The 25,968-nt window shown below is 42.3% G+C and overlaps 1 protein-coding gene across 1 annotated transcript in view; it reads right to left on the reverse strand.

Annotated features, from left to right (window-relative positions):
- The window catches only part of serinc5 (serine incorporator 5), a 92,707-nt gene extending 77,381 nt beyond the window's left edge, over nt 1-15,326 (reverse strand). Inside the window, exon 1 of the mRNA XM_041186199.1 lies at nt 14,953-15,326. Coding sequence (XP_041042133.1) covers nt 14,953-14,979 — 27 coding nt within the window. The 5' untranslated portion in view covers nt 14,980-15,326. The remainder of the gene's footprint in view (nt 1-14,952) is intronic.
- Between the last annotated feature and the right edge of the window lie 10,642 nt (nt 15,327-25,968).

A 25,968-nucleotide genomic window follows, 5' to 3' on the forward strand; every position in this document is an offset into this window, starting at 1 on the left:
GTGTAGAATCCCTCCTTGGTGTCGTCTGTTGCCCCAAGCGTAAGATTGTGCGTGCTGATGGTAGTGGCATGCTTATTCCTCATTAGTGTGAGCCAGGCAGTCATGAGGCACTTGCTTATCCCACAAGGAGAGTCACTGAAGCACCAGACAAGCTCATTTTTGATGGTGAAACCCACCTCGTCGAGGCTTTGTTCTTCTTCTGAAAGGCCCTTTTTCTCTCTCTCTCTTGCTGACCCTTTGCAACATTTAATGTATCTCGGGTCAGCCTAGTGCCCTTTCCACACCACTGCAAGTGATCGAGGCTTCAGTCTCCTGCTGAGTCTGTGTTTGTCTATTGGTTCGACTGAGTTTTCAGCTTCAGTCTATTCCTGGCCACAGGTTATATACACGCCTGCATATGATCATGCATAGACTGTGCCTGGCCTCCATTCATTTTGGAACCCCACCTCGCCATTGAGCCAATTAAGGCCCCACTCTGCCGAGACCATGTGGTAGTTAGAACGCAACGACCACCCAATGTTAAAAAAAAACACACAGGCATCTTCATTCATCAAAATGAAGTTCGAGACCTGGAACATCTGGACCCTCATGGATAACCCCAACATTGACAGACCTGAGCGCCGCATCGCCATCATAGCTCGGGAACTCAGGCACTTTGACGCTGCCATCCTAAGTGAGATACAATGTGCAGGAGAAGGCCGAGTGAAGGGACCAAGCGGAGTGTACAATTCTATGTGCACACCCAAAGGCTGGTCTTGGCATAGTTTTGGGTGCAAGTTGGCATTAGCCTTCACTGAAAATCCACCCTAGGCCAAATAATCAAAAACTCTTCAATCTCCAGGTGGGGTGATGTCACAGGTTTTGATCAAAAAGAGCAAGTATGCTAATAATTAAAAATCTTCTACTGGTTTAACATGCCAGGATATGAACTCAGTTGGTAGGCCCTTGATTTGTGTTTCCATGGTTATGATTGGATATGTTTAAGTTTTAAAACTGGTTGTAGGAGACACCGTTCAAATTTTTGAATATGTATGGTTAGAATAAAATCGTAGAAAGGTTACAGCCCAGAAAAGGTCCATTCAGCCCATCAAGCTATATGCATTGGTCATATTTGCAATAAGATAAAAACTCTATAAACTTGCTCAGTGAGAAAAACAATATTTTGATAATTCTCAATCTAGTAGTGCAAATCTGGGACTCTCTTCCTACCCCCACACAAAGCTGTTAATGTTAGGTCAACTGATAATTTCAAAATTGAGTCAGATATTTTTGTTAGACATGGGTAATAATGGCTACGGATTTAATGCAGGTAGAGGAGTTAAGATACAGATCAGCCATAATCCAACTGAATGGCAGAACATCCTCAAGGGGTGAAATGGCCTACTCCTGTTCCTATACAAATAAAACATCCAAACTAAGGGGGAAAAGTAAAATAATTCAAAACATACACACATATTTTGGTGTTAAATTTTAAATTATAGGTTTTAATTTACTCTTACAATAACAGTCAGGTTAATGGTGATCTAAGCAGGCAGCAATGTTACGCGAGTGCAGATGTACTGTTAAATGTGTAAACCTGGAATTTGCTGTCCAAGATGCACCACTCCACCATAAGCTATATTAAAGTAGCATCATGCTGCATGGCACCCCAGTTAACTGTCCTGAACAGAGCAAAATTCCTGTACAGAAAGCCCAGATACAGACCAAGCGCAACAAAAATTTAGGGCTTGCCTATTTCGTCTAAGTACTCAAAGTGCATGATAAATATTAATTACAGCCAATCAATTCAAAAGTTATTTTTTACAAGTGTGGAGTCTTATCCCTTTAGCTCTCAATTGTAGTTGGGGTGTTCACAAAATAATTAGTGTTTATTATTTTTTTTCTTTCTGCCTCTTTTTTCCTTTCTCTGTTAATCCAATCTTTCTTCCCCCCCCCCCCCCCGCCCCCCCACCCCTTTGACCACGTTCTCTGCCTGATTTGACAGTGAATTCAATATTCCAACTTACACCTCATAGTTCATGAACAACTCTTCAATTTGATTGTTTAAGAAGATATAAAGTTGTTTCTCCTGTTAACACAGGTCTCATATGTCTTCTACAGAGCACTGCACTTTTTGGATCCCTAACTTACAGAATTTTCAGAGCAAAAACATCAAGGAAATTAAACAGGTGAGAACAAGTCTTAACAAATAGCAGGTAGTGTTCAATCACCAGTTACAGTAAATTCTGGACCAATGTTTCTCGAAAGCACATTACTCTTCTTACTTCAATCTGCCAAAACAACATGGGTCAGGCTGAGATGAAACAATATTGATCCACCTTGTGGTTTCTGTGCCCAATTTTACCAATTACTTTTTTAAATAAAGGAAAATCAGAAACAGAGCAAGATAAATTCACAATTTGTGCCTATCAGTTATTTGGGGAAAACTTTCATCCCAGTTTAAAAAAAACGCCTAGCCAAAATGATGTATGAAGCACTTTTACAGGTCACTGGAAACTTAGGCAACCCAAGACTTGATTGATAGTCAACCTCAGTAACTCTAATGAAGTGAAGTTTGGTTGTTATCAGTCAGGTCCGAGATAGGAATATAGTGAATTAACATGGCACTATTTTGATGGAGAAGGAGGAAGAGAAAAGAAAGAAAAAACTGGGGCAACCACTACAGCCCTGGAGAAACACACACTGTCAAATGATTATCGGGCAATGCTGACAGCTGACGATGAAAATTCCCCATCTGATCGTTCAACTGATAGGAAGAAGGATCGCAGAAGTGACAGTAATATAGCTGGATGAGACACATTTCTTGTTTCAATTAATATCCTACAAAAATGGAAATGAAGCAAATTAAACCTTCGATACTGTCTATTTCAATTTTCCAATTGCATAGAACATACAGCACAGAAACAGACATTCAGCCCAACTGGGCTAAGCCAGTGTTAATGTTCCACAGGAGTCTCCTGCCACCCTACTGTACTCCATCTAACCCTATCAGCATTTCCTTCTATTCCTTCTTCCCCTGCTTATTTACTTGGCTTCCCCTTATTATCATAGAGTCATTGAGCACAGAAGGCAGCCGTTTGGCCCATCAAATTAGTCTCCCACTCTCTTTCTCCATAGTTCTGCAATTCCATTTTGAAAGTTATGATTGAATCTGCTTCCACCACCCTTTTAAAGATATCTATGATATTTGCCTCAACTGCTCCATCAAGTTCCACATTCTAACACTTTGAGGAAAGAATTTTCTTCTGAATTCCCATTCGGATCTACTACTGACAAATTAATTTGAATTAATAATAGGAATGTGGGAATTTAGTCCTAAGTATCAGATCACTTGAATTCAGAGACATTGTATTGAGAGATTGAATTGAGAATAAACCTTATCTTTTCAGGCACACTTCTTAGGTTTTGTAAGTATGTAGTTTTAGTATAAAGGTTTGAGTCATAATACACAATGATGGAGATTAATGCTTCTTTGTCAGATGGTTACTAAACAGGTTTTATTGTCACTTAACAAAAACAGAATTACCTGGAAAAACTCAGCAGGTCTGGCAGCATCGGCGGAGAAGAAAAGAGTTGACGTTTCGAGTCCTCATGACCCTTCGACAGAACTTGAGTTCGACTCGAACTCAAGTTCTGTCGAAGGGTCATGAGGACTCGAAACGTCATGGACTCGAACTCAAGTTCTGTCGAAGGGTCATGAGGACTCGAAACGTCAACTCTTTTCTTCTCCGCCAATGCTGCCAGACCTGCTGAGTTTTTCCAGGTAATTCTGTTTTTGTTTTGGATTTCCAGCATCCGCAGTTTTTTTGTTTTTATTTTATTGTCACTTTAATGGCTAAGGACAACTCAGCATTTTATAGCTACGATTACAAATAGAGCATAAATAAGGAAGGCCATCTGACAGTTAAACTCACCTTAGTAAGGGAGCTCCATAGCTTTCCAATCACAGCCTCTAACTCAGCTTCCAAAACTCAGTGTAGAAGTCTTTTTTTTCTTGCTTCTGTTAATTTTTCTTCCTCCCCTTTCCCATATAAGGTGTTGACACCTTATGGAGCTGCACAGATGTTAAACACCCTCCAGCATTGTCCAAGCAGTCACACTTTATATGCAAGCCAAGTCGTTGACTGAGTTAGCATGTGAAATTGAAAAGAAATACATTCATTCCCAGGGCACAGGCATTTTCCTATAGAAGCCAACAAAACGTGGAAACAATTTACCAAGACTGATGGCGCAGAGGTCCCAGTAGTACCTAAACATTATGTAAAATATATCCTTTTGAGATTTTACAATTGAATGACTACAGAACGCCACCCCTCTGTCTAGAGTCAGGATATTTATTGCATGCTTCCAGTAGCCAGATGCAAAAGTCACAGACTCCACTTTTATAGCTTTTTGATAGCAGTGGTGTCTCATTGGCATTCCTGCAGCAGGAGGTGATAGTGGAGTTAGTGAAAAAAATGGCTTGAAGGGTCTGCTGTAAACTGAAGAAAGTCTTGGTGCATCAAGGAGCAAGAACTGAACTCTAGAGTCTGAAGACAGCGAGCATTTCCTTGATCAATAGAGCAGAGCGCTACACAAAAAGATTCACAAGTAATACACTACAGGCCACAGGCTGAGGAGAACCTGAGATCAGGATGGCTGGGTCTTTAACCACAATTATCTGAGCACTTCACTTACTCATGGCATCACTTGCAAGGCCAACATTTATTGCCCATCAGAAGGTTGTGGTGAACCTCCTTCTTCTGCAATCCACATTTGACGATATTCCCGAGTGCTATTAGGTAGGGGGTTGAATGGATCCAATGGCACTGAAGGAACAGCAAATTGTTTCCAAGTCAGGGTGGTGTAAGACACGGAGGGGAACTTGCAGCTAGTGGTGTTCCCAAGTGTCTGCTACCCTTATCCTTCCAGGTAGTAGAGGCAGTGTTTGGAAGGTGTCAAAAGAGCATTCATGAGTTGCTGCAGTGCATCTTGTAGATAGTACACAATGCTACAACTGTGCATCAGTGGTGGAGGGAGTGAATGTTTAAAGGTGGTGGATGAAGAAACAATCAAGTTGCTGTTTTGTCCTGGATGGTGTTGAGCTTCGAGTGTTGTTGGAGCCACACTCATCTAGGGAAGTGAAGAGTATTCCATCGCACTCCTGACTTGTGCCTTGTAGATGGTGCACAGGTTTTGAAGTGTCAGGAGGTGAGTTACTCTCCACAGGATTTCCAGCCTCTGATCTGCAATCTAGTCACAGTAGTTATGTGGCTAGTCCAGTTCAGTTTCTAGTCAAAGATAACCCCCAGGATGTTGATAGTGGAGGATTCAGGTGATGGTAATGCCATTGAATGTTGAGGAGAGGTGTGAAGACTCTACCACCTAGAAGGACAAGGGCAGCAGATGCATGGGAATACCATCATTTGCAAGGTCCCATCCAAGCCACACACTATTCTGACTTGGAAACATATCACCATTCCTTCACTGTCACTGGATCAAAATAATGTAGCTCCCTCACTAACAGCACTGTGGGTTCATCTACACCACATGAACTGCAGTGGTTCAAGAAGCCGACTCTTCTCAAGGGCAGTTAAGATTGGCAGCAAATGCTGGTGTTGCCATCAACACTCACATCCCATGAAAGAATGAAAAAAAGATGCAACTTTGACAGACAGGTGAGGGAGAACAAGGTCTCTCACCACCTGTGCAGGCCAGCTCAGTCAGCAGTCACGCCCCTTTTGGTGTTCGACTTTGAAATTCCCCACCTAGAGTATATTCTGTGCCTTTGCTACTCCCAGAGCTTCTTCCAAGTGGTGTCCAACACAGAGGAACACTCATTCATCACATTAAGGAGGGTTGTAGGTGGTAATAGCAGCAAGTTTCCTTTCCCATGCTTGATCTGCTGCCATGAGACTTCACGGAATCTAGACTCCATGTTGAGGGCTCCCCGGGTCAATTCCTCCAAACCGCATACCACTGCACCATGATCTCTGTTGCACCTGTCCTGCTGGTGGCCCAGGACACACGAGGGATGGTAATTATGAGTCTGGGGCATTGGCTGTAAGGTATGGTTCTGTATGACTTTGTCAGCCTGCCAACTAGTCTGAGACAGCTCTCCCAATTTTGACAGATTGTTACAGCACAGAAGGAGTCCATTTGGCCCATTGGGTGTGTCCGCATGAACTGTCTGAATGAGAAATTCTTCTATGCCATTCTCCTGCCTTTGCCCTCATAACCCTGAACAGTATTATTTGAAAAGGAACAATCTAATTCCCTTTGGATTGCATCGATTGAACCTGTTTCTACCATCAGGCAGTGCATTCCAGACCCTAACCACCTACTGCTTGAAAAAGTTCTTTCTCATATCCCTTTTACTTCTTTTGCCAATTACCTCTTGTGCCCTCTTGTTCTTGATCCTTTCGCAAATCCTTATTGAGGAGGAGTTTGCAGAGTTGACTGGGCTGGCTGTGCCTTTGTCACATCCAGTGCTTAGGTCAATGCCGGATGGTTTATCTGGTTTTATTCTCATTTTTCCTAGCAGCTTGATACAAAGTCAGTGGCTTGTTAGGTCATTTCAGAGGGCAGTTACAAGTCATTGCTGTGCATCTGAAGTCACAAATGGGCCAGACCAGATAAGGGTGGCAGATTTCCTTCCCTCAAGGACATTAGTGAACAAAATGGGATTTTAAAACAATATGGTATTTTCAGGATCAATGTTAATGATTCCAAATTGGTTTAAATAAATGTACTTAAACTCCCCAAGTGCCTCAAGGGGAGTTAAACTTATGTATTCAGATCATTAGTCCAGGCCTCTGGATAACTGGCTCCACATCATAAGTACTGCCCTACCATACTCATGCAATTAATTGTAATTAAACACTTTTTAAAATGGGAATTCCCACAATAGTAATCCTCTAAAATAATTCCTTCTGGAAGCAGCTAACTGCCTAGTCTCTATATCTAAATAACACACTGCTGTATCACTTCCAAACACAATACATTTTCCCAGTTGCTCAGATGAATATTTAACACAAGATTTAGGTCTTTGGAAATTCACTGTAATCATTGCCAGCCTTTAGGCATGCGGAGAGAAACTAAATTACAAAGTGAAGCAGTAAATCTGTCAAAGAGGTACCTTCTAAGCTCCTTTGAAAGAAACAGCTGAGAAACTCCTGCAACTTCTGGTTTTCTTTGTAAAAACCTGTTGTTAGGTGGGCCTCAGCTAATTAAAATTCCTGGGACTTAAGGACTAAAAAAAAAGGTTGCTCCCTGAGTTGATTTCCCAATGCCATGTCCTTTCCATCACAAAGACTCAGCTTCCCCCAACATAACATCTCCTTCACTCCAGCAACTACCTCAGCCTGTCTGCTTTTGAAAACCTCATCCAAACCTTTGTTACATATGAACTCGATTACTTCAACATGCACCATCACATCAACGTGTTGCTCATCTGTGGTCATTACAACAAAAACAACGTGTATCTATAGAGTGCCTTTACCATAATATAAATGAAAACCACATTGTCCCTCTCTATTGCTTTAAGATAACACAACATTATAGATACTAACACTGCATTTTTCCTCACTTTCATGCACACTTTCTCTTCTCCTATGCCTTTAACATAATAATAAAAACACAGAAGGGTTGTAAAGCAAAATATAACACCAAGGAACACCTCCACCTGGAAGTTCCCCTCTGAGTCACTCACTATCCTGACTTGGAAATATATCACCGTTCCTTCACTGTCGCTGGGTCAAAATCCTGGAACTCCTTTCCTAATGGCACTGTGGGTGTACCTACACTACATGGACTGCAGCTGTTCAAGAAGGCAGCTCACCACCACCTTCTCAAGGGCAATTAAGGGATGGGCAATAAATGTTGGCCTAGTCAGCAAAGCCTGCATCCCATGAATGAATTTTTTAAAAAGCCACATAAGGAGGTATTAGAGCAAACAATCAAAAGCTTGGTCAAAGTGGTAGATTTTCAGGAGCGTCTTAAAGGAGGAAAGAGGTAGACAGGTACAAAGGTTTAGATAAGAAACTCCAGAGTTTAGTGCCTTGGCAGCTGAGGGCACAGCCACCACAACAGAATGATTAAAATTGGGAATGCTCAAGAAGCCAGAGTTAGAGGAATGTAGATAACTCAGAGTTGTGGGGCTGGAGAGATTACAAAAAGAGAGAGGCAAAGCCATGGAGGTACACGAAAACAGATGAGAATTTTAAAGTCAACACGTTGCTTAACCAGGAACCAAAGTAGGTCAGCAGTCACAGAGGTGACAGGGGAGCAGAACTTAGTGCAAGGTAGGGCACAGGCAGTTGAGGTTGAGATGGTGTGAAGTTTACAGAGGTTAGAATGTGGGTGGCCAGTCAGGACTGCACTGTAATAGTCAAGTCCAGGATGACAAAGGCATGGGGGAGGGTTTCAACAGGAGACAGGCTAACTTTGTGCCTACCTCAGCTAATGTATAAAATGAGTTAATTAAATCAATTAATTAAAAAATAATCTATATTTTGCCTTAAAAAGCTAAAAGATAAATTAGTCATAAGTTTATGATTCTTATTCAATCTCATGTTTCCACTGATATACATTAAGATTCAAGAAATTGAGACAAAAGAAAGACTAACCAATACAACTTTGGATTAAATTACCGTCTTTTCATTTGTTGGACACTTATTGCCTTACTTTTCACTGAACATTATTGCCACAGGTACTTAATAATAAATGAATAGCATTCAATTCCCTGTGTATTCAGGATAACGTAGCCCTCATGGGAGTTATATTCACTACATGATTCACTCTTTAATCTTTGAGATAACCCAATGGGTTTTCACTTTTGTTTGTTAATTATGACTTCTAAGAGCCATGGAAGTTCAACCAGTAAAATGAGCAGAATTAAACCAGTGGATGCTGACAGTAAACAGTTACTGCACCAGATGCAACTACTCTTTGCACCCAATTGAATGCACCAGGCAGTGGATGATCTCACGAAAAACATATTTCTTTTTTAACAAAGCATCACTGCCCGCTGTCCTTAGTACAAGCCACGGGGAGTAAAGTGGTCAGTGCATTAGCATGGTTTAAACTTAAGAGTTTCAAGCTTCAGGAAGCAGAGCAATGTGCACGTTGACTGGAAAAGCAGCTGCTACAGTAACCGCCTGGAAACTTCCTTCACTCTTGGATGGGCCAAGGAAATACTGTACTTCAAAACACACCATGGACAGGAATTGGGAGGGCAAGTTGTGTCTGACAGATAGCACAGATTTGGCAAAGGATGTAGTGCTTTGACCATTTACCTACCCCCATATGTTTCCTTCCACACTCAGTTGTAGCGCTTTGATTTTAATGAGCAGCATATATTAATATATTGGTGGAGGGTGGAAACAGACTGGGACTACCAAAAAAGCACTCCACATAATTTCATTCATTTCTCTTAACTTTCAGAAGTTTTTGCCTCATGAGAATTCACTTGTTGGAACAACCGCCGCTTATGGTTCTTCTGCTTTTCCTCATTTTGTTTTTGTTTTGGCTGCACACAGGCTTCCTATAATATATTAGTCACTTGCAAATTACATTTTTTTTTAATATAAATGAAAATCACATTGTCCTTCTCCATTGCTTTGAAATAACATGGCACCATGGATGATAACACTACATGTCGCCTCACTTTTAAACACACTTCCTTATCTCCTTTGAAAAGTAAAAATCAACTGTTTGTAATTTCTTCTGTCTAGCTTTGTGTGGAAACAGGAAGTACTTCATGGGTTCTTTAGGTTACTCAACAGTCAGACTCATTGTCATCAATCAGCGGCAAATTAATATCAAATTGACAAGCACAGAAAGAGGTCATTGGGTCCATCATACCTGTGCCTACTTTTTGAAAGCACTGACCAATAAGTTTCCCACTCTTTCCCCATAGCTCTGCAAATATTTCTTTTTCAAGTACACATACACACAATTCAGTTTTGAATGTTATTTTAGCAATGCTGCATTCACCACTGTTCAGGCAGAGCATTCCAGATCATAACAGCTCAATCAAAAAAAGAAAAATTCTGCTCATTTCTCTGGTTCTTTTGCTACAATTATATTAAATCTTTGTCATCTCATTACTAGTACATCTGCCAGTTTCTCCCCATCTACTTATCATAACCTCTCATAATTTTGAGCACCTCTGCCAAATCTCACTTTAACCTTCTCTAGTCTAAGAGCAATCTCAACTTTTCCATTTTCTCCACTTAACTGAAACCCCTCATCCCTGGTATTCCTTTCATTCATTCATGGGATCCAGGCGTCACTGGCTAGACCAGCATTTATTGCCCATCGCTAATTCCCCCTAATTGTCCTTATTCAGAGGGCATTTAAGAGTCAACCACATTATTCTGGTAAATCTCCTCATTACTCCAGCTGAGAGATGATGGACTTGAGGGGCTGAATGGCCTACCACAAGCAAACTGATCTCCAATGTGCTTGCACTATTTATTAAAACCAGGCAACATCTGGCTAGCCAAAGGTCTTCAACCATTAATTAAATAGCCTGCGATGTCCCAGGGAATTGTAGAGGCTGATCTGAAGGATGAAATTATAGAAAGGTTCAAATGGCTAATTCTCAATTTCTCACTCTAGTACAAGCATCATTCATTGCAGGAGGAATTGTCTGAAGACCCTGAGAAACAAGCGCCCAAAATGAGTTTATGTTTTCAAAAGAGATATAGAAAGGAAAATTGAGTGAGTGGGAAGAAGTGGCTGGTTGGTTACATCATCTTCGGTCACCTCAGCAAGGTGTTCTCAAAAGTAGAAGACACTTAGATCACAGATTTTCAACGATGGGGCAGGGGAGTGGAAATCAATAACATGGAAACAGGAGAATGTCATTCAGCTCCTTGAGCTTATTCCAGTGAGATAGATCATTGTTCATTCGTATCTTATCTGCAAGTAATTGTATTTCTTCAATCATTGGATTTGTTTATTTATTAACTTAGTAACAGGTTATTTGTATCTGTATATTACCATTGCAGAACATGTTTTACTATTATCCTTTGGGTAGCCAGCATGGTCTTTTGGAAATGTGGAGGGAGTCCTCAGTGGTACCAACATTTGCGACAGATCCCCAAGGGAGAGTTAAAGCTTACAGCATTCCCCACACAGACATTTAAAAACAACTGACATGTTGCATCATAACTCTATAATGAAATCCTCATTAACAGTGTTCTCTTTGAAAATTACAAAAATGTCTGAAAGATGAGAGATGGGTAGGAGTGCTTTTCCTCCCTGCCCCCTCATGGTGACAAAACTTCAAAAGGCCAGGGCACCTGCCTAGTATATGGCTAGAGCACTGAACCCAGCCAACTTCCTTGGGTTGGGATCATTTCAAAAATTCTGGTGAGCTCCCAAAGAACGAGAGAGGTTTACAGCACAAAAGGAGACAATTCAACCCCTCTTGGCTGTGTTCTTGGCTACAGCAATCCAAAGTCAATGAAAAATTGATAAGGAATAAAAATGGACGGACCACCTGGCATCAAACTAGGCACCCAAAACAACAATACCCAGCACTGTCGATCCTGCAAAGTCTTCCTTACTAACATCTGAGGGCTTGTGCCAAAATTTGCAGAGCTATCCCACAGACTAGCCAAGCAGCAGCCTGACAGTCATACTCACCGGATCATACCTTACTGACAATGTCCCAGACACCACCATCCCTGGGTATGTCCTGTCCCACTGGCAGGGCAGGCCCACAGAGGTGGCAGCACAGTGGTATGCAGTCAGAATTGATTCCGGATCCATGAAGTCTCATGCATCAGGTCAAACATGGGCAAGGTGCTGATTACCACCTCCTGCCCACCCCAAGCTGATGAATCAGTGCTCCACCAAGTTGAATACCACTTGGAAGAAGCACTGATGGTGGGGGAGTTCAATATTCATCACCGAGAGTGGCTTGGTAGCACCACCACACACCGAGCTGTCCAAGTCCTAAAGGACATAGCTGCTGGGCTGGGTCTGAAAAAATATGAGGGAATCAAAGGGAGGGAAAAACCTAGTTGATCTTGTTCTCTGTCATAGATGCATCTATCCATGAAATCCCGTCTTCACATTGAGGATACCCTCCATTGTGTTGTGTGGCACTACCACCACACTGGATTTCAAACAGATCTAGCAACTCAACATACAACTGTGCTGTGGGCCTTCAGCAGCAGCATTATACACAACCACAATCAGTAGCCTGATGGCCTGGCATATCCCCCACTCTACCATTACCATCAGGCTGGGAGACAAACCCTGGCTCAATGAAGAGTGCAAGAGGGCATGCCAGAGGGAACACCAGGCACACCTAAAAATGAGGTGTCAACCTGGTGAAGCTACATCACAGGACCACTTGCATGCCAGACAGTAGAAGCAGCAAATGATAGACAGAGATAAGCAATTCCACAAACAACAGATCAGACTTAAGCTCTGCAGTCCTGTCATCTTTAGTCGTGAATGGTTGCAGACAATTAAACAACTAACTAGAGGAGGGGGCTCCACAAATATTCTCATCCTCTATGATGGGGAGCCCAGCACATCAGTGCAAAAGACAAGGCTGAAACCTTGATCATAAGCCATGATCTTATTGAATGGTGGAGCAGGCTTGAGGGGCTGAATGGCCTACTTCTGCACCTATTTCGTATGTTTCGTGGTTGTTGGAGGTCAATCATCTCAGTCCCAGGACATCACTGCAGGAGTTCCTCATGGTAGTGTCCTAGGCCCAAACACCTTCAGCTATTTCATCAGTGACCTTCCTTCCATCGTAAGGTCAGAATTGGCGATGTTCACTAATGATTGCACAATGTTCAGTTCCATTCTCAACTCCTGAGAAACTGAAGCAATCCATGTCCATATGTAGTAAGACCTGGTTAATATTCAGGCTTGAGCTGATAAGTGGCAAGTAACATTTGTGCCACACAACCATCTCCCTTTCACATTCAATGACATTACCATCATTGAATCCCCCACTATTAACATCCTGGGGGTTACCATTCACCAGAAACTGAACTGGGCTAGCCATACTGTGGCTACAAGAGCAGGTCAGAGACTGGGAGTTCTGGGGAGAATAACTCACCTCCTGATTCCCCAAAGCCTGTCCACCATCTACAAGGCAAAAGTCAGGAGTGTGATGGAATACTCCCCACTTGCCTGGATGAGTGCAGCTCCAACAACACTCAAGCTCAACACCATCCAGGACAAAGTAGCCCATTTAATTGGCACTACATCCACCACCTTCAACATTCATGCCCTCCACCGCTGATGAATAGCAGCAGCAGTGTGTACCATCTACAAGATGCACTGCAGCAACTCACCAAGGCTCTTTCAACAGCACCTTCCACAACCTCTACCATCTAGAAGGACGAGGGTAGCAGACACATGGTGACCTGCAAGTTCACCTCCAAGTTACTCACCATCCTGACTTGGAAATATATTGCCATTCCTTCACTGTCGCTGCGTCAAAATCCTGGAACTCCCTTCCTAACAGCACTGTGGGTGCACCTACACCACATGAACTGCAGCGGTTCAAGAAGGCAGCTCACCAACATCATCTCAAGCGCAGTTAGGGGTGGGCAATAAATGCTGGCCTAGCCAGCGATGCCCACATCCCATCAATGAATAAAAAACTAGCTCCATTCCCAAACTTTCCTCATAGCCATGTATCTTCCTCACTTTCAAATATTACTCCAGCCAGAGGCAGATTAGCACATAGGGCATGTGCCCAGGAGACCTACACAGATGTTGTATTTGAGTGAAGTATACAGCAGTGTGGTTTACTTTATTAAAATACAATGTACTCATTTCTTCATCCATTTTACTACACACGTGTATTTTAATGGTTAAAAGCGGTGAGGGAAGGCTGGTGTTGTCCAGGGCCCCAAAAATGCTCATGATCTCTAATGCCGAGTAGGACAAGAAGAGCAGGTGCATGGGAAAACCAACATCTGTGAGTTGCTAATATAAAAACCTGGAGCTCCCGACTGATCAAGTACAGTGGGTATCACCGGCACCACACCGAGTGCAGCGATTCAGGGCAGCTCACTACTATCGTCTCCAGGGCAATTAGGGACGGGCAATAAATGCTGGCCTGGCCTGCGACGGCCACATCCCACGAACGAATTTTAAAAATTGTTAAATGAGGCTTTTGAGTCCAGAGGAAAAGCTATGCCAAGATCTCCACCTCCCTCAGTATCTGGATATAGCTGAATCAGCCATTTCTAACACATGTTTTAATTTGTCAACGTTCAGACGTGTGCTATTTTACTCGAGCTATTTATTCCTTAGCTGCAGGTACGGACAAGTCGGTTCGGAATATTTTCGAATTGCTGGTTAGATTTGTAACGCTGTCGGCATTTACAAAACTGAAAAATTATTATAATTTTTAGAAGCAGCACAGCCGGTCCGACTAAACCAACCACAACACCCAAGTTTTGAAAAAGTGAAACATAGTAAGATGAATCCTGACTGTCTGCATGAGTCATCCTCGGGGTTACCTCCGAGAGAATGAGAACACAACTTTGAACAAGTTCAGGCCTGTATTAACTGTACGGCTTGTAATAACCGTTTTTCCCTATTACAGTTTCATGTACCGATACAGAACGACCTAAATGCTGTTCAGTGAAGACACTCGGGTGATAGCCAGAGCTGAAATGTTGTAAGATAGTTCCAGAGATACACACTGATCCGTCTGATGAACTCTCTCGCCTCTAGAACAACCTCCAACCACGTCCACTCTGGTGATATTACCCGGACTACAGAGGGTCAGCAATCGCTGATATGTTCTGCGAGACTCGGGGTTAAATGACTCAAACATCAGCAGCAATAGATCGCTCGGCGTAGATTAATATTCCTATAATAAACCAAACTCAGCCCTCCCAGATCGGTGGAAAGCCCGAGATTCGTGCGTCCGGCTTGTTCCGATGGGTGAGACATGGAAAGCAGCAGCTAGGACCTTACCTGCGATACACAACAGGGCAGGGACATCTCGGCAAGAGGCGAAACCTTCACACGACCGACAGCACTGGGATCCACCGAGCCAGAGAGATAGCTCGAAGCCAGGGGAACCTCAGGGACGGGCCAGCTGGAGAATTTGGATGTCCGATTGCCCCCTGCCGATCATGGCCTGGGGAGGAGGTTAAATAGGAGCAGGGGAGTTTTTTTGTGTTTGTGTGTGGGTAGGGGAGAAATATGCCAAGAGGCCAGTCCAGCAACACAAGCAAAATAAGACAAAGCGGCAGCACCCGAGATCAGCAGCCAAACACCAGAACCCCCGTCCACATACAACAAGCAGAAGCAGGCGGAGCCCTGCTCCCAATTCACTCTCTCTCTCGCTATTCTGTCCCCGATAACAATTCACTTCCGGAGACGTCAGTTTCTGTTGTGTAGTTTCAGTAGCTGTTAAAGGAAACTCCCTCCTCTGATTATTAAAAAAAAAGGTTTGCAACATGTTTCTAATTGGGCCTTTATTTTTGATTTGTTTTAAGGTGGAAGTTTGCCTCTAGCATCCTGTTTTCAAACTGACCGCAGATTTTTTGTCTCTGATTTGTATCTATGTATTTCGCTCCATTTTGCAATTTCCTATGTTACACAATAGCGACAATGACGACACAAGTACAATGTGGACAAAATGCAAAGTAAAATGACAAACTGCACCTGTAAAGCGCATTCGGACAGCCTAAAGTCGTGTGAGGCGCTATATAAATGTAAATCTTAAAGCAGATGTAAAGACAGGGGTAAATTGAGGGAATGTAACTTGATTTATTCAGAATAATGGACATGTCACTGAAAGAAAGATGTGGTTAACCAGGTGTGCTTAGACTGTTCACTCGTCTGAGCAACTGGATTGCGGTAGAACTGTTGTCTTTTCTGTGTCGAGCTTGCCCGCTTCAGTTGCCTCTCTCCCCCCATTTTAACCCAAGGAAGGATTTTGCCAGTTCTCCCCTGCACTACTGGATTAACCAAGCACTGTACCTGACAGAAACTAAACCACCCTGGGGACTGTGAGTGAATTAGTTGAGTAATACTGAGCTAACCTAATGCCATCAGGATAAAATAAAATCACTATAGGTAACCTTTCTGAGAGTGGTGGAGGCAGATTTAATCATGGCATTCAAAACAGATTTGGCCCATTATCTGAAAAGGGCAAATCTGCAGAGTTATGGGGAAATGACAAGTAAATTGTTCTTGAATAGAGCTGGCGCAGACATAATGGGCCAAATGGCCTCCTTCTGTGCTGTAACCATTCTAGGATATACACATGGTCCACTCAAACTGATGTGTGCAAGATAGAATAAAAGCTTGTTTCATTAATATCATTAAGGTCCTGAAGCAAAGAGAGCATACTGGTGGATGCTGCATGATTCCTCTCTAGGTCCCCTTTTTTTAATTCATTCATGGGATGTGGGCTTTGCTGGCTGGGCCAGCATTTATTGCCCATCCCTACTCTTGAAAAGGTGTTGGTGAGCTGCCTTCTTGAACTGCTGCAACCCATGTGGTGGAGATGCACCCACAGGGCTGTTAGGGAGTTCCAGGATCTTGGCCCAGCGACAGTGAAGGAGCGGCAATATATTTCTAAGTCAGGATGGTGAGTGACTTGGAGGGAAACTTCCAGGTGGCGGTGTTCTAGGCCATCTGCTGGCCTTGTCTGTCTAGATGGCAGTGGTCGTGGGTTTGGAAGGTGCTAAGGGGCCTTGGTGAGTTCCTGCAGTGCATCTTGTAAATGGTACACACTGCTGCTACAGTGCATTGGTGGTGGAGGGAGTGAATGTTTGTGGATGTGGTGTCAATCAAGTGGGCTGCTTTGTCCTGGATGGTGTCAAGCATCTTGAGTGTTGTGGGAGCTGTACCTATCCAAGTAAGTGGGGAGTATTCCATCACACTCCTGACTTATGCCTTGTAGATGGTGGACAGGCTTTGGGGAGTCAGGAGATGATTTACTCATCACAGGATTCCTAGCCTCTGACCTGCTCTTGTAGCCATAGCATTTATATAGTTAGTCCAGTTCAGTACCTGGTCAATGGTAACCCCCAGGATGTTGATAGTGGGGGATTCAGTGATGGTAATGCCATTGAACATCAAGGGGCAATGATTAGACTCTCTCTTGTTGGAGATGGTCATTGCCTGGCACTTGTGTGGCGCGAAAGTTACTTGCCACTTGTCCAGGTCAATGGTTCAGGTTCTCGGAAATTGTCCATTTGCTGCATTTGGACATGGACTGCTTCACTATCTGAGGAGTCGCAAAAGTGCAATCATCAGCGAACATCTCCACTTCTGACCTTATGATGGAAGGAAGGTCATTTATGAAGCAGCTGAAGATAATTGGGCTGAGGACACTACCCTGAGGAGCTCCTGCAGTGATGTCCTGGAGTTGAAATGATTGACCTCCAACAACCACAACCATCTTCCTTTGTGCTAGGTATGACTCTAACCAGTGGAGAGTTTTCCCCCTGATTCCCATTGACTCCAGTTTTGCTAGGGCTCCTTGATGCCACATTCAGTCAAATGTGACCTGGGTCCTGGGGATTGGGTAATGCAGTGCTTTAACCTGCTATCCTTTAACCTCTCAGACCAGGATATAAATCAAAACTAGACTGATGGGATATGGAACTCTAAGTGAAATGAGACTAGTTCCTTTCATCAATTAATAACAAATAATAAGGTCATTCTACTCCTGTGCTGCTTGTGAGATATTGCATGTACAAATTGTGCTGGCATGTTTGCCTATTTAAGAGTAACTACACTTCATAAATAATGAATTGATTGTAAAACGGTGTTAGGACATACTACGGAGACAGCATGTTCAATATCAATGTATGTTTTTCCCTTTCTCTAGCTCTCCACATGCCAATGATATCACCCATGTTCAATGGTTCCCTTGCTTCTATCTTTGATGCTCCCTGTCCCACCAAGGTCCATTATAATTCCAACCTCAGTATCTTTCACAGGATCATAAAATGATACAACACAGAAGGGAACCTCTCATGCCTGACCCAGCTCTTTGAAAGAGCTTTTCAATGAATCCCATTCCGCTGCCATTTCCCCATTGCTCTTCAAATGTTTCCCCTTCAAGTATTATCTAGTTCCCTTTGGAAAGTTATTGTTGAATCTGCTTCCATCACTCTTTCAATTATGCATTCCAGATCATAACTTATTGCATTAAAAACAATTCTCATCATGCCTCTGGTTCTTCTGCAAAGGAATTTGTGTTCTCTAAGACTAACCTATCTGTCACTGGAAATAGTTTCTTCTTATTTACTCTATCAAAACTCCTCATGATTTTGAACAACTGTATCAAATCTCTCTTTCACCTTCTCTTCACAAGAAAGAACAATCCCAGCTTCGCTAGTCTCTCCATGTAACTGAAGTGCCACATCCCTGGTATCTTTCTAGTAAATCTCCTCTATACCCTCACTAAAGTCATGGCATCTATCCTAGAGCATAATGCTCAGAAGTGAACACAATACTCCAGTGTTTTATACAAGTTTAACACAATGTCTTTGCTTTTATACTCGATGCCTCTGTTTATAAAGCCAAGGATCCAATATGCTTTTTAAGGTCTTTTCAATGTGTCCTGCCACCTTTAAAGATTTATGTAGATACACTTCCAGAATTGTCAGTCCCTGCACCTCCTTTAAAATTATACCATTTAGTTTACATCAACATTTTTTTATTCGTTCACGGGATGTGGGCATCACTGGCTAGGCCAGCATTTATTGCCCATCCCTAATTGCCTTTGAGAAGGTGATGGTGAGCTGCCTTCTCAAACTGTTGCAGTTCATGTGGTGTATCCAGTGCTGTTGGGGAGGGAATTCCAGGATTTTGACCCAGCGACAATGAAAGAACGGTAATATATTTCCAAGTCAGGATGGCTTGTGGCTTGGAGGGGAACTTGCAGGTGGTGGTGTTCCTGTGTGTCTGCTGCCCTTGTCCTTCCAGGTGGTAGTAGTCATGGGTTTGGAAGATGCTGTCAAAGGAGCCTTGGTGAGTTTCTGCAGTGCATCTTGTAGATGGTACACACTGCTGCTACATTGAACTTCATCTGCCATATAGTCCACCCATTCATTATCTAAGAACTTAATAAAGTTAATCAAATTCCATTTTCCTTTACTAAATCATGTTGGTTATTTATTAATCCATATTTTCCAAGTGACAATAAATTTTGTCTCAAAAAGTTTTCCCATTATTCACCTTAGGCCAACTGACGTCTAGTTATGAATTTATGCCTCTCCCCTTTTTTGAACAGGGGTGTAACATTTGAGATCCTCCAGTCCTCTGGAACCAATTCCATACCCAAGGAGGATTGTAAGATTGTGGCCAGAACCTCTGGTACCTACATCCTTTCTTCCCTCAGCAATACAAGATGCATCCAGGCACATAGACAGAGTGACTTTACTACTTTCGAGTGTTGCCAAACTTTTCAGTATCTCCTCTTTCTCTCTTATGATGCTATCAAATTTCTCTACTATCCCCTCCTTTACTATAACATTGGCTGTATCCTCTTTAGTGAAAACAGATGCAAGGTACTCATTTAGTACCTCAGGCATGCCAACTGTCTTCACAAGAAGATCTCTTTGCTTTCTAATCAACTCCACCCTTTCCTTGACTACCCTTTTACTATTTATATCTTGAAGTATTTGAATGTTTAAGCACATGGCCATCTGGTTTGGCTGTATATCATGACTCCATTTTCATTGCCAAATCCTGATATAATTTCAGATTTACCTTTGAGTCAATGCCAAACTCTTTTTCTCAATGACAACCCCTCTTCACAGAAGCCTTTCTTAGCTTGAAAGTACAACAATGAATTCTGTGAGAAAACAGACAGGAGAGAGACCTTGAGACAAGGAACTGTAACCATCTGGAACAGATAACATTAGAAAAAGAAAAGCAAGGATATCAATTGAGGAGGTGGAAAAAGCAGATGATACAACAGTCTATGGTTCATCATGAAGTAACCTAAATCTTGACTGAATAATAGAATAGATCAGATTACAACAGGACTTTGTTACATATGATTTTGATACTCTAACATAATTAACAAATGGTATGATACCTTAGGGATGATGGAGAAATACTGGAAGGGAGGAGTTAAGCTTGCCTGATACCGAAGAAGAAAACCTTGAGAAATATAGATAAGAAATAAGCCTAGTTTCAGTCGGAAACAAACATGGTGAGAGTCTGTCAGGCGACATAGTCTGTTTGTTAGTGAAAATAAAAGTTAGGACATCCTGGTGGCCTGTGGGAGGCTTAGACTAAAGAGACCAGTGATCAACATACATATGAACATACAAATTAAGAGCAGGAGGAGGCCAACTGGCCCCCCGAGCCTGCTCCACATTCAACATTCAATAAGATCGTGGTTGATCTGATTGTGCCTTCAACTCCACATTCTGCCTACCCTCAATAACCTTTGACTCCCTTGTTAGTCAAGAATCAATCCACCTCTGCCTTAAAAATATCCAATGGCCCGGCCTTCACCACTATCCGGGGAGGAGAGTTCCAAAGACTCACAACCCTCTGAGAGAAAAAAAAATCTTCTCATCTCCATCTTAAATTGGAGACCCTTTATTTTAAACTGTGTCCCCTAATTCTAGCCTCCTCAACAAGGGGAAACATCCTTTCAGCATCCACCCTGTCAAATCCTCTCAGGATTTTACATGTTTCAATAAGATCACCTCTCAATCTTCTAAACTCCAATGGATACAGATGCAGCCTGTCCAACCTTTCCTCGTAACATAACGACCCCATCCCAGGCATCAGTTGAGTGAACATCTCTGAACTATTTCTAATGCATTTATATCCTTTCTTAGTAGTCCATATGTGGTCACACCAATGCCCTGTACAACCATAGCAAAACTCCCCGAATTTTATATTCCATTCCTCTTGCAATAAACAACAACATTCCATCTGCCTTCTTAATCACTTGCATACTAACTTTTTGTGATTCATGTACCAGGACACCCAGATCCTTCTGTACCTTAGAGTTCTGCAATCTCTCTCCATTTAAGTAATATGCTGCTTTTCTATTTTTCCTTCCAAAGTGGACAAGTTCACATTTTCCTTCATTATATTCTATCTGCCAAATTTTTGCCCACTTACTTAACCTATCTATGTCACTTTGGAGGCTCCTTATGTCTTCCAACTTATTTTCCTACATATTTTTCTGTCATCAGCAAATTTAGCAAACATACATTTGTTCCCTTCATTCAAGTCATTAATGTGAGTTGTAAATAGTTGAGGCCCCAACACTGATCCCTGCGGCACTCCACTCATCACATCTTGCCAACAAGAAAATGACCCATTTATGACTATTCTCTGTTTCCTGTTGTCTAACCAATCCTCCATCCATGCTAATATGTTACTCCCTAAACCATGAGCACTTATTTTGCATAGTATCCTTTGATGTGACACCTTGTCAAATGCCTGCTGGAAATCCAAGTACATCACATTCACAGGTTCCCCTTTATCCACATTTCTTGTTACTTCCTCAAAGGACTCCAAGAAATTAGTCAAACATGATTTCCCTTTCACAAAATTATGTTGACACTGGCTGATTCTAAGTGTTATGACCGAGCAGTTGGTAAAGCTGAGTTATTTTTTTTTAAATCCCAGAGGGAAACTTTAAACAACTGTCATTACCTATAGTATTACGTTTGAGATGCAACTCTAGGTTCAGGAATCATATCATCAGTTCTTGAGAGGTTTTATATTAAGCTTAAATGAAACATTTTATTAATTTACACAAGTTTCATATATACACATGGCTACAAATTACCACAATCAAAACTTTTAACAAATTACCAAACTAATCTCCATTAAGGCAACAGCAACCCATTGACTCAACCAAACACCAGGCAAAGCATTTTCACCTTACAAATTCAAAGTAAGGTTCGTTTCACTTTGATTCCTGTGGAGACAGTTGGAGGCTTATAGCTGCTTTTGATCTCACATTGCCTCTGCTCCATACCTAGCACAGCCCATTGAATGTAAATTCTCATTGGATCACCAGCCGCTTTGAACTCCACCTCTCTAATAATAAAACCCCTTTCACAATACCAATTTTATTGTAATATATACATGTTGCTTGGTCTCTGCTAGCTAGATGCCAGAATTCACCCCACTTCTTGAACACTGTTCAAAAAATGCAAATGCACTCTACCTCTGTTTACATCTCAAAACTAATACATATCAAAGCACCCAGAGTAGCTGGCTTTAATCCAATTAGGACACACCGACAGACTAAACCTCTATTTTAAAAGAAAAATATCTTGCAGTAAATTTATATACATTAATAGATTCATGAGACTAAGTGCCCTGTTATAGCTTCCTTAATAATGGATTCCAGCAGAATATGACAGATGTTAAGATAAGTGGTTGGTAGTTTCCTGCTCTCTGTCTCTCTCCTTTCTTGAATAGAGAAGTCACATTCACTATTTTCCGATCTGACTGGATCATTCCAGAATCTAGGGAATTTTGGAAAATTGAAACCCGTGCATCTACTATCTCCACAGCCACTTCTTTTTAGACTCTAGGATGGGGATTTGTCAGTTTTTAGTTCTAATAATTTTCTTAGTACCCTTTCCTGTGTGATTGTAATTGTTTTAAGCTCCTCCCTCTCTTTCACCTCCTGATTCACATTTTTTTCTGGGATGTTACTTGTATCCTCTACATTGAAGACAGATGTGAAATATTTGTTCAATTCATCTGCCATTTCCTCATTTTCCATTATTAATTCCCCAGACTCACTCTGTAGAGGACCAGTGCTCACTTTACTTACTATTTTCCTTTGTAAATACCTATTACTATCTGTTCTTATGTTTCTAGCTAGCTTTCCCTTGTATTCTAATTTTTCCCTCCTGAGTAATCTTTTAGTCATTCCTTGCTGTTCTTTAAATTCTGTCCAATCTCCTAACCTGCCATTCATCTTTTTGGAAATAAACACTTCTTCTTTCAATTTGATACTATCTTTAACTTCCTTAAATAGCTACAGTGTTGCATCCTTCCCTTGGACTCTTTCTTTCTCACTGGAATGTATTGTTTCTGAGTATTCTGAAATCTCTCCTTAAATGTCTGCCACTGCATCTCTACTGACCTATCCCTTAACCTATTTTCCCAGCTTACTTTAGCCAGCTCTGTCTTTATGCCCTCATAATTGCCCTCATTTAAGTTTAAAACACTAGTCTTAGATCCACTCCTCTCTGAATGTTAAATTCAATCATATTATGATCACTGCTACCTAGGGGCGCCTTCGCTATGAAGTCATTAATTAATCCTGTCTCATTGCACATTAGCAGATCAATCCAAGGGTGTCCAAGCCAAAGCCAAAGGATTGCATACTTGTAGAATGTAGACATCTATCACTTGTTTGCTTATTATGATTAACGTAGATATAGAGAACCAAGACCATCAATGTGGCTGCTTTGGCTTCATCCTTCCCCATCAGTGGCCAACTTCCAGCTCTCACTGTACCTCACTTATTCCTTAATTTACACTGTAGCCCACCCCCTCCTCCCAACTCCTTCCTTCCTCATCGAGTTCACCTCTTTCAATAGACAAACCTCCTGTACCCTTGATTCCTTCCTCAGAGGGTAGTTAAGAGACAATCACATTGGTCTGGGACTGAAACCACATATAGGGAGTGCAATTGATACAGGGTGGAATTACTGCGAGTTTGGTGAGTATGTGAGTTCAGTGAGGAGGGGAGGAAGGTGCCCTCTTCTTGCTCTTCTCTTCTTCTTTCTCTCTCTTTCTCAGCCTCCAGGAGACCAGGAGTTGAAAAGCTGCACAAGAGGGCTGAGTTTGAAAAAATTCAAGAGTAGCATCACAGGAGAAATGTAAGTTCCTTAGTTGGTGAGAAACTGTAGTTAGGGAGGATCTTCAAGTACCTGCAAATTTGAAAAATGTATTCTTTTTTAATAGAGTAGCTACTTGGATTTAAGTAAGCAATACCAGCAAAAGGAAAGTAAAGTTAATTCAAGGCCAGGCAACATAAAGTTGGTAAAACTAGTAAAACAAAGTAACATAAAGTTAACATAAGGGAGGTAAATTGAAGCCATGGCAAGACAGCTTGGTCATGTGGAATGTGTGTCCAGTAATAAATGGGAAGTCATGGATGCTACTGGTGTCCTAGACCTCTACATGTGCAGGAAGTGTCACCAGAAACTTAAGCTCCAGGTTTTGGTGCTCAAGCAGTGGCTGGAATCACTGTGGCGCATCCACAAGGCTGAGAGCTACATGGATAGCATGTTTAGAGAAGTGGTCACATCACAGCTTAGGAGTCTGGAGGCAGAAAGGGAATGGGTGACTGCTAGGCAGTCCAAGACAACTAAGCATATAGTGCAGGAGTCCCCTGGGGTCCTGCTTGCCAATTGGTTTTCTGCTTTGGATACTGGTGGAGGAATGCGGTCAGAGCCAAGTTTGTGGCGTCATGGGTGGCTGTGCTGTACAGGAGGGAAGGAAGAAGAAAGGAGCAAGGATGTCTTACTGCAGCTACACAGGGCCTTGCTGAGACCACACCTGGAGTATTGTGTGCAGTTTTGGTCTCCTTAGCTAAGAAAGGACATACTTGCCATAGAGGGACTGCAGGGAAGTTTAACTGGACTGATTCCTGTGATGGCAGGATTGATGAGGAAAAATTGGGTTGACTGGGCCTGTATTCACTGGAGTTTAGAAGAACGAGAGAGGATCTCATTGAAATATATAAAATTCTGACAGGGCTGCGCAGACTGGTAGCAGGGATGATGCTTCCTTTGGCGGGGGGTTGCGGTCTAGATCAAGGGATCACAGTCTCAGGATACAGGGTAGACCATTTAGGTCTGAGATGAGGAGAAATTTCTTCACCCAGGTGAACCTGTGGAATTCTCTACCACAGAAGGCTGCAGAGGCTAAGTCACCGAATTTAAGAAGGAAATAAATAAACTTCTAGACACTACAAGTGTCAAGGAGCATGGCGTTGAGATAGAGGATCAGCAATAATCATATTGAGTCGAAGGGCCGAAAGGCCTACTCCTGCTCCTATTTTTGATGTTTCTATGGAACAGCAGTAGCGATAGGGGATTTGTTAGGGGAACAGAGAGGAAGGTATTTTGCCTCTTGGGTGCCAGGGTCGAGGATGTCACAGAGCAGCTGCAGGACATTCTTCTCCAGGAGAGTGATCAGCCAGAGGTCGTGATCCACATTGGTACCAATGGCTTAGGTAGGAAAGGGGATGAGGTACTGAAAGCAGATTTTAGGGAGCTAGGAAGGATATCGAAAAGCAGCACCTCTAAAATAGTAATCTCAGGTTTGCTTCCAGTCCCACGTGTTAGTGAATATAGAAATAGGAGAATTGAGCAATTAAACACATGGCTGGCTACAGGAAAGGCAGTGGTATAGTGGTATTGTCGCTGAACTAATAATCCAGAGAACCAGGGTAATGCTCTGAGGACCTGAGTTCAAATCCTGCCACGGCAGATGGTAGAGTTTGAATTCAATAAAATTCTAGAATAAAAAGTCTAATGATGACCATGAACCCATTGTCGATTGTTGTAAAAACCCATCTGGTTCACTAATGTCCTTTAGGGAAGGAAATTTTCCATCCTTACCTGGTCTGGTCTACATGTGACTCCAGACCCACAGTAATGTGGTTGATTCTTAAGTGCCCTCTGAAATGGCTTAGCAAGCCACTCAGCTGTATCAAACTGTTACAAAACCTCAAAAAAGGAATGAAACTGGATGGACCACCCGGCATTGACCGAGGCATCGAAACAACAACAACGGCCCAATCAACCCTGCAAATTCCCCCTTACTAACATCTGGGGGCTAGTGCCAAAGTTGGGAGAGCTCTCTCACAGACTAGTCAAGCAACAGCCTGACATGGAATCATACCTTACAGATAATGTCCCAGACACCACCATCACCATCCCTAGGTATGTCCTGTCCCATGGGCAGGACAGACCCAACAGAAGTGGCAGCACAGTGGTATACAGTCGGGAG

Source organism: Carcharodon carcharias, chromosome 4 (genome assembly GCF_017639515.1).
Source record: "Carcharodon carcharias isolate sCarCar2 chromosome 4, sCarCar2.pri, whole genome shotgun sequence".
Classification (NCBI taxonomy): Eukaryota; Metazoa; Chordata; class Chondrichthyes; order Lamniformes; family Lamnidae; genus Carcharodon; species Carcharodon carcharias.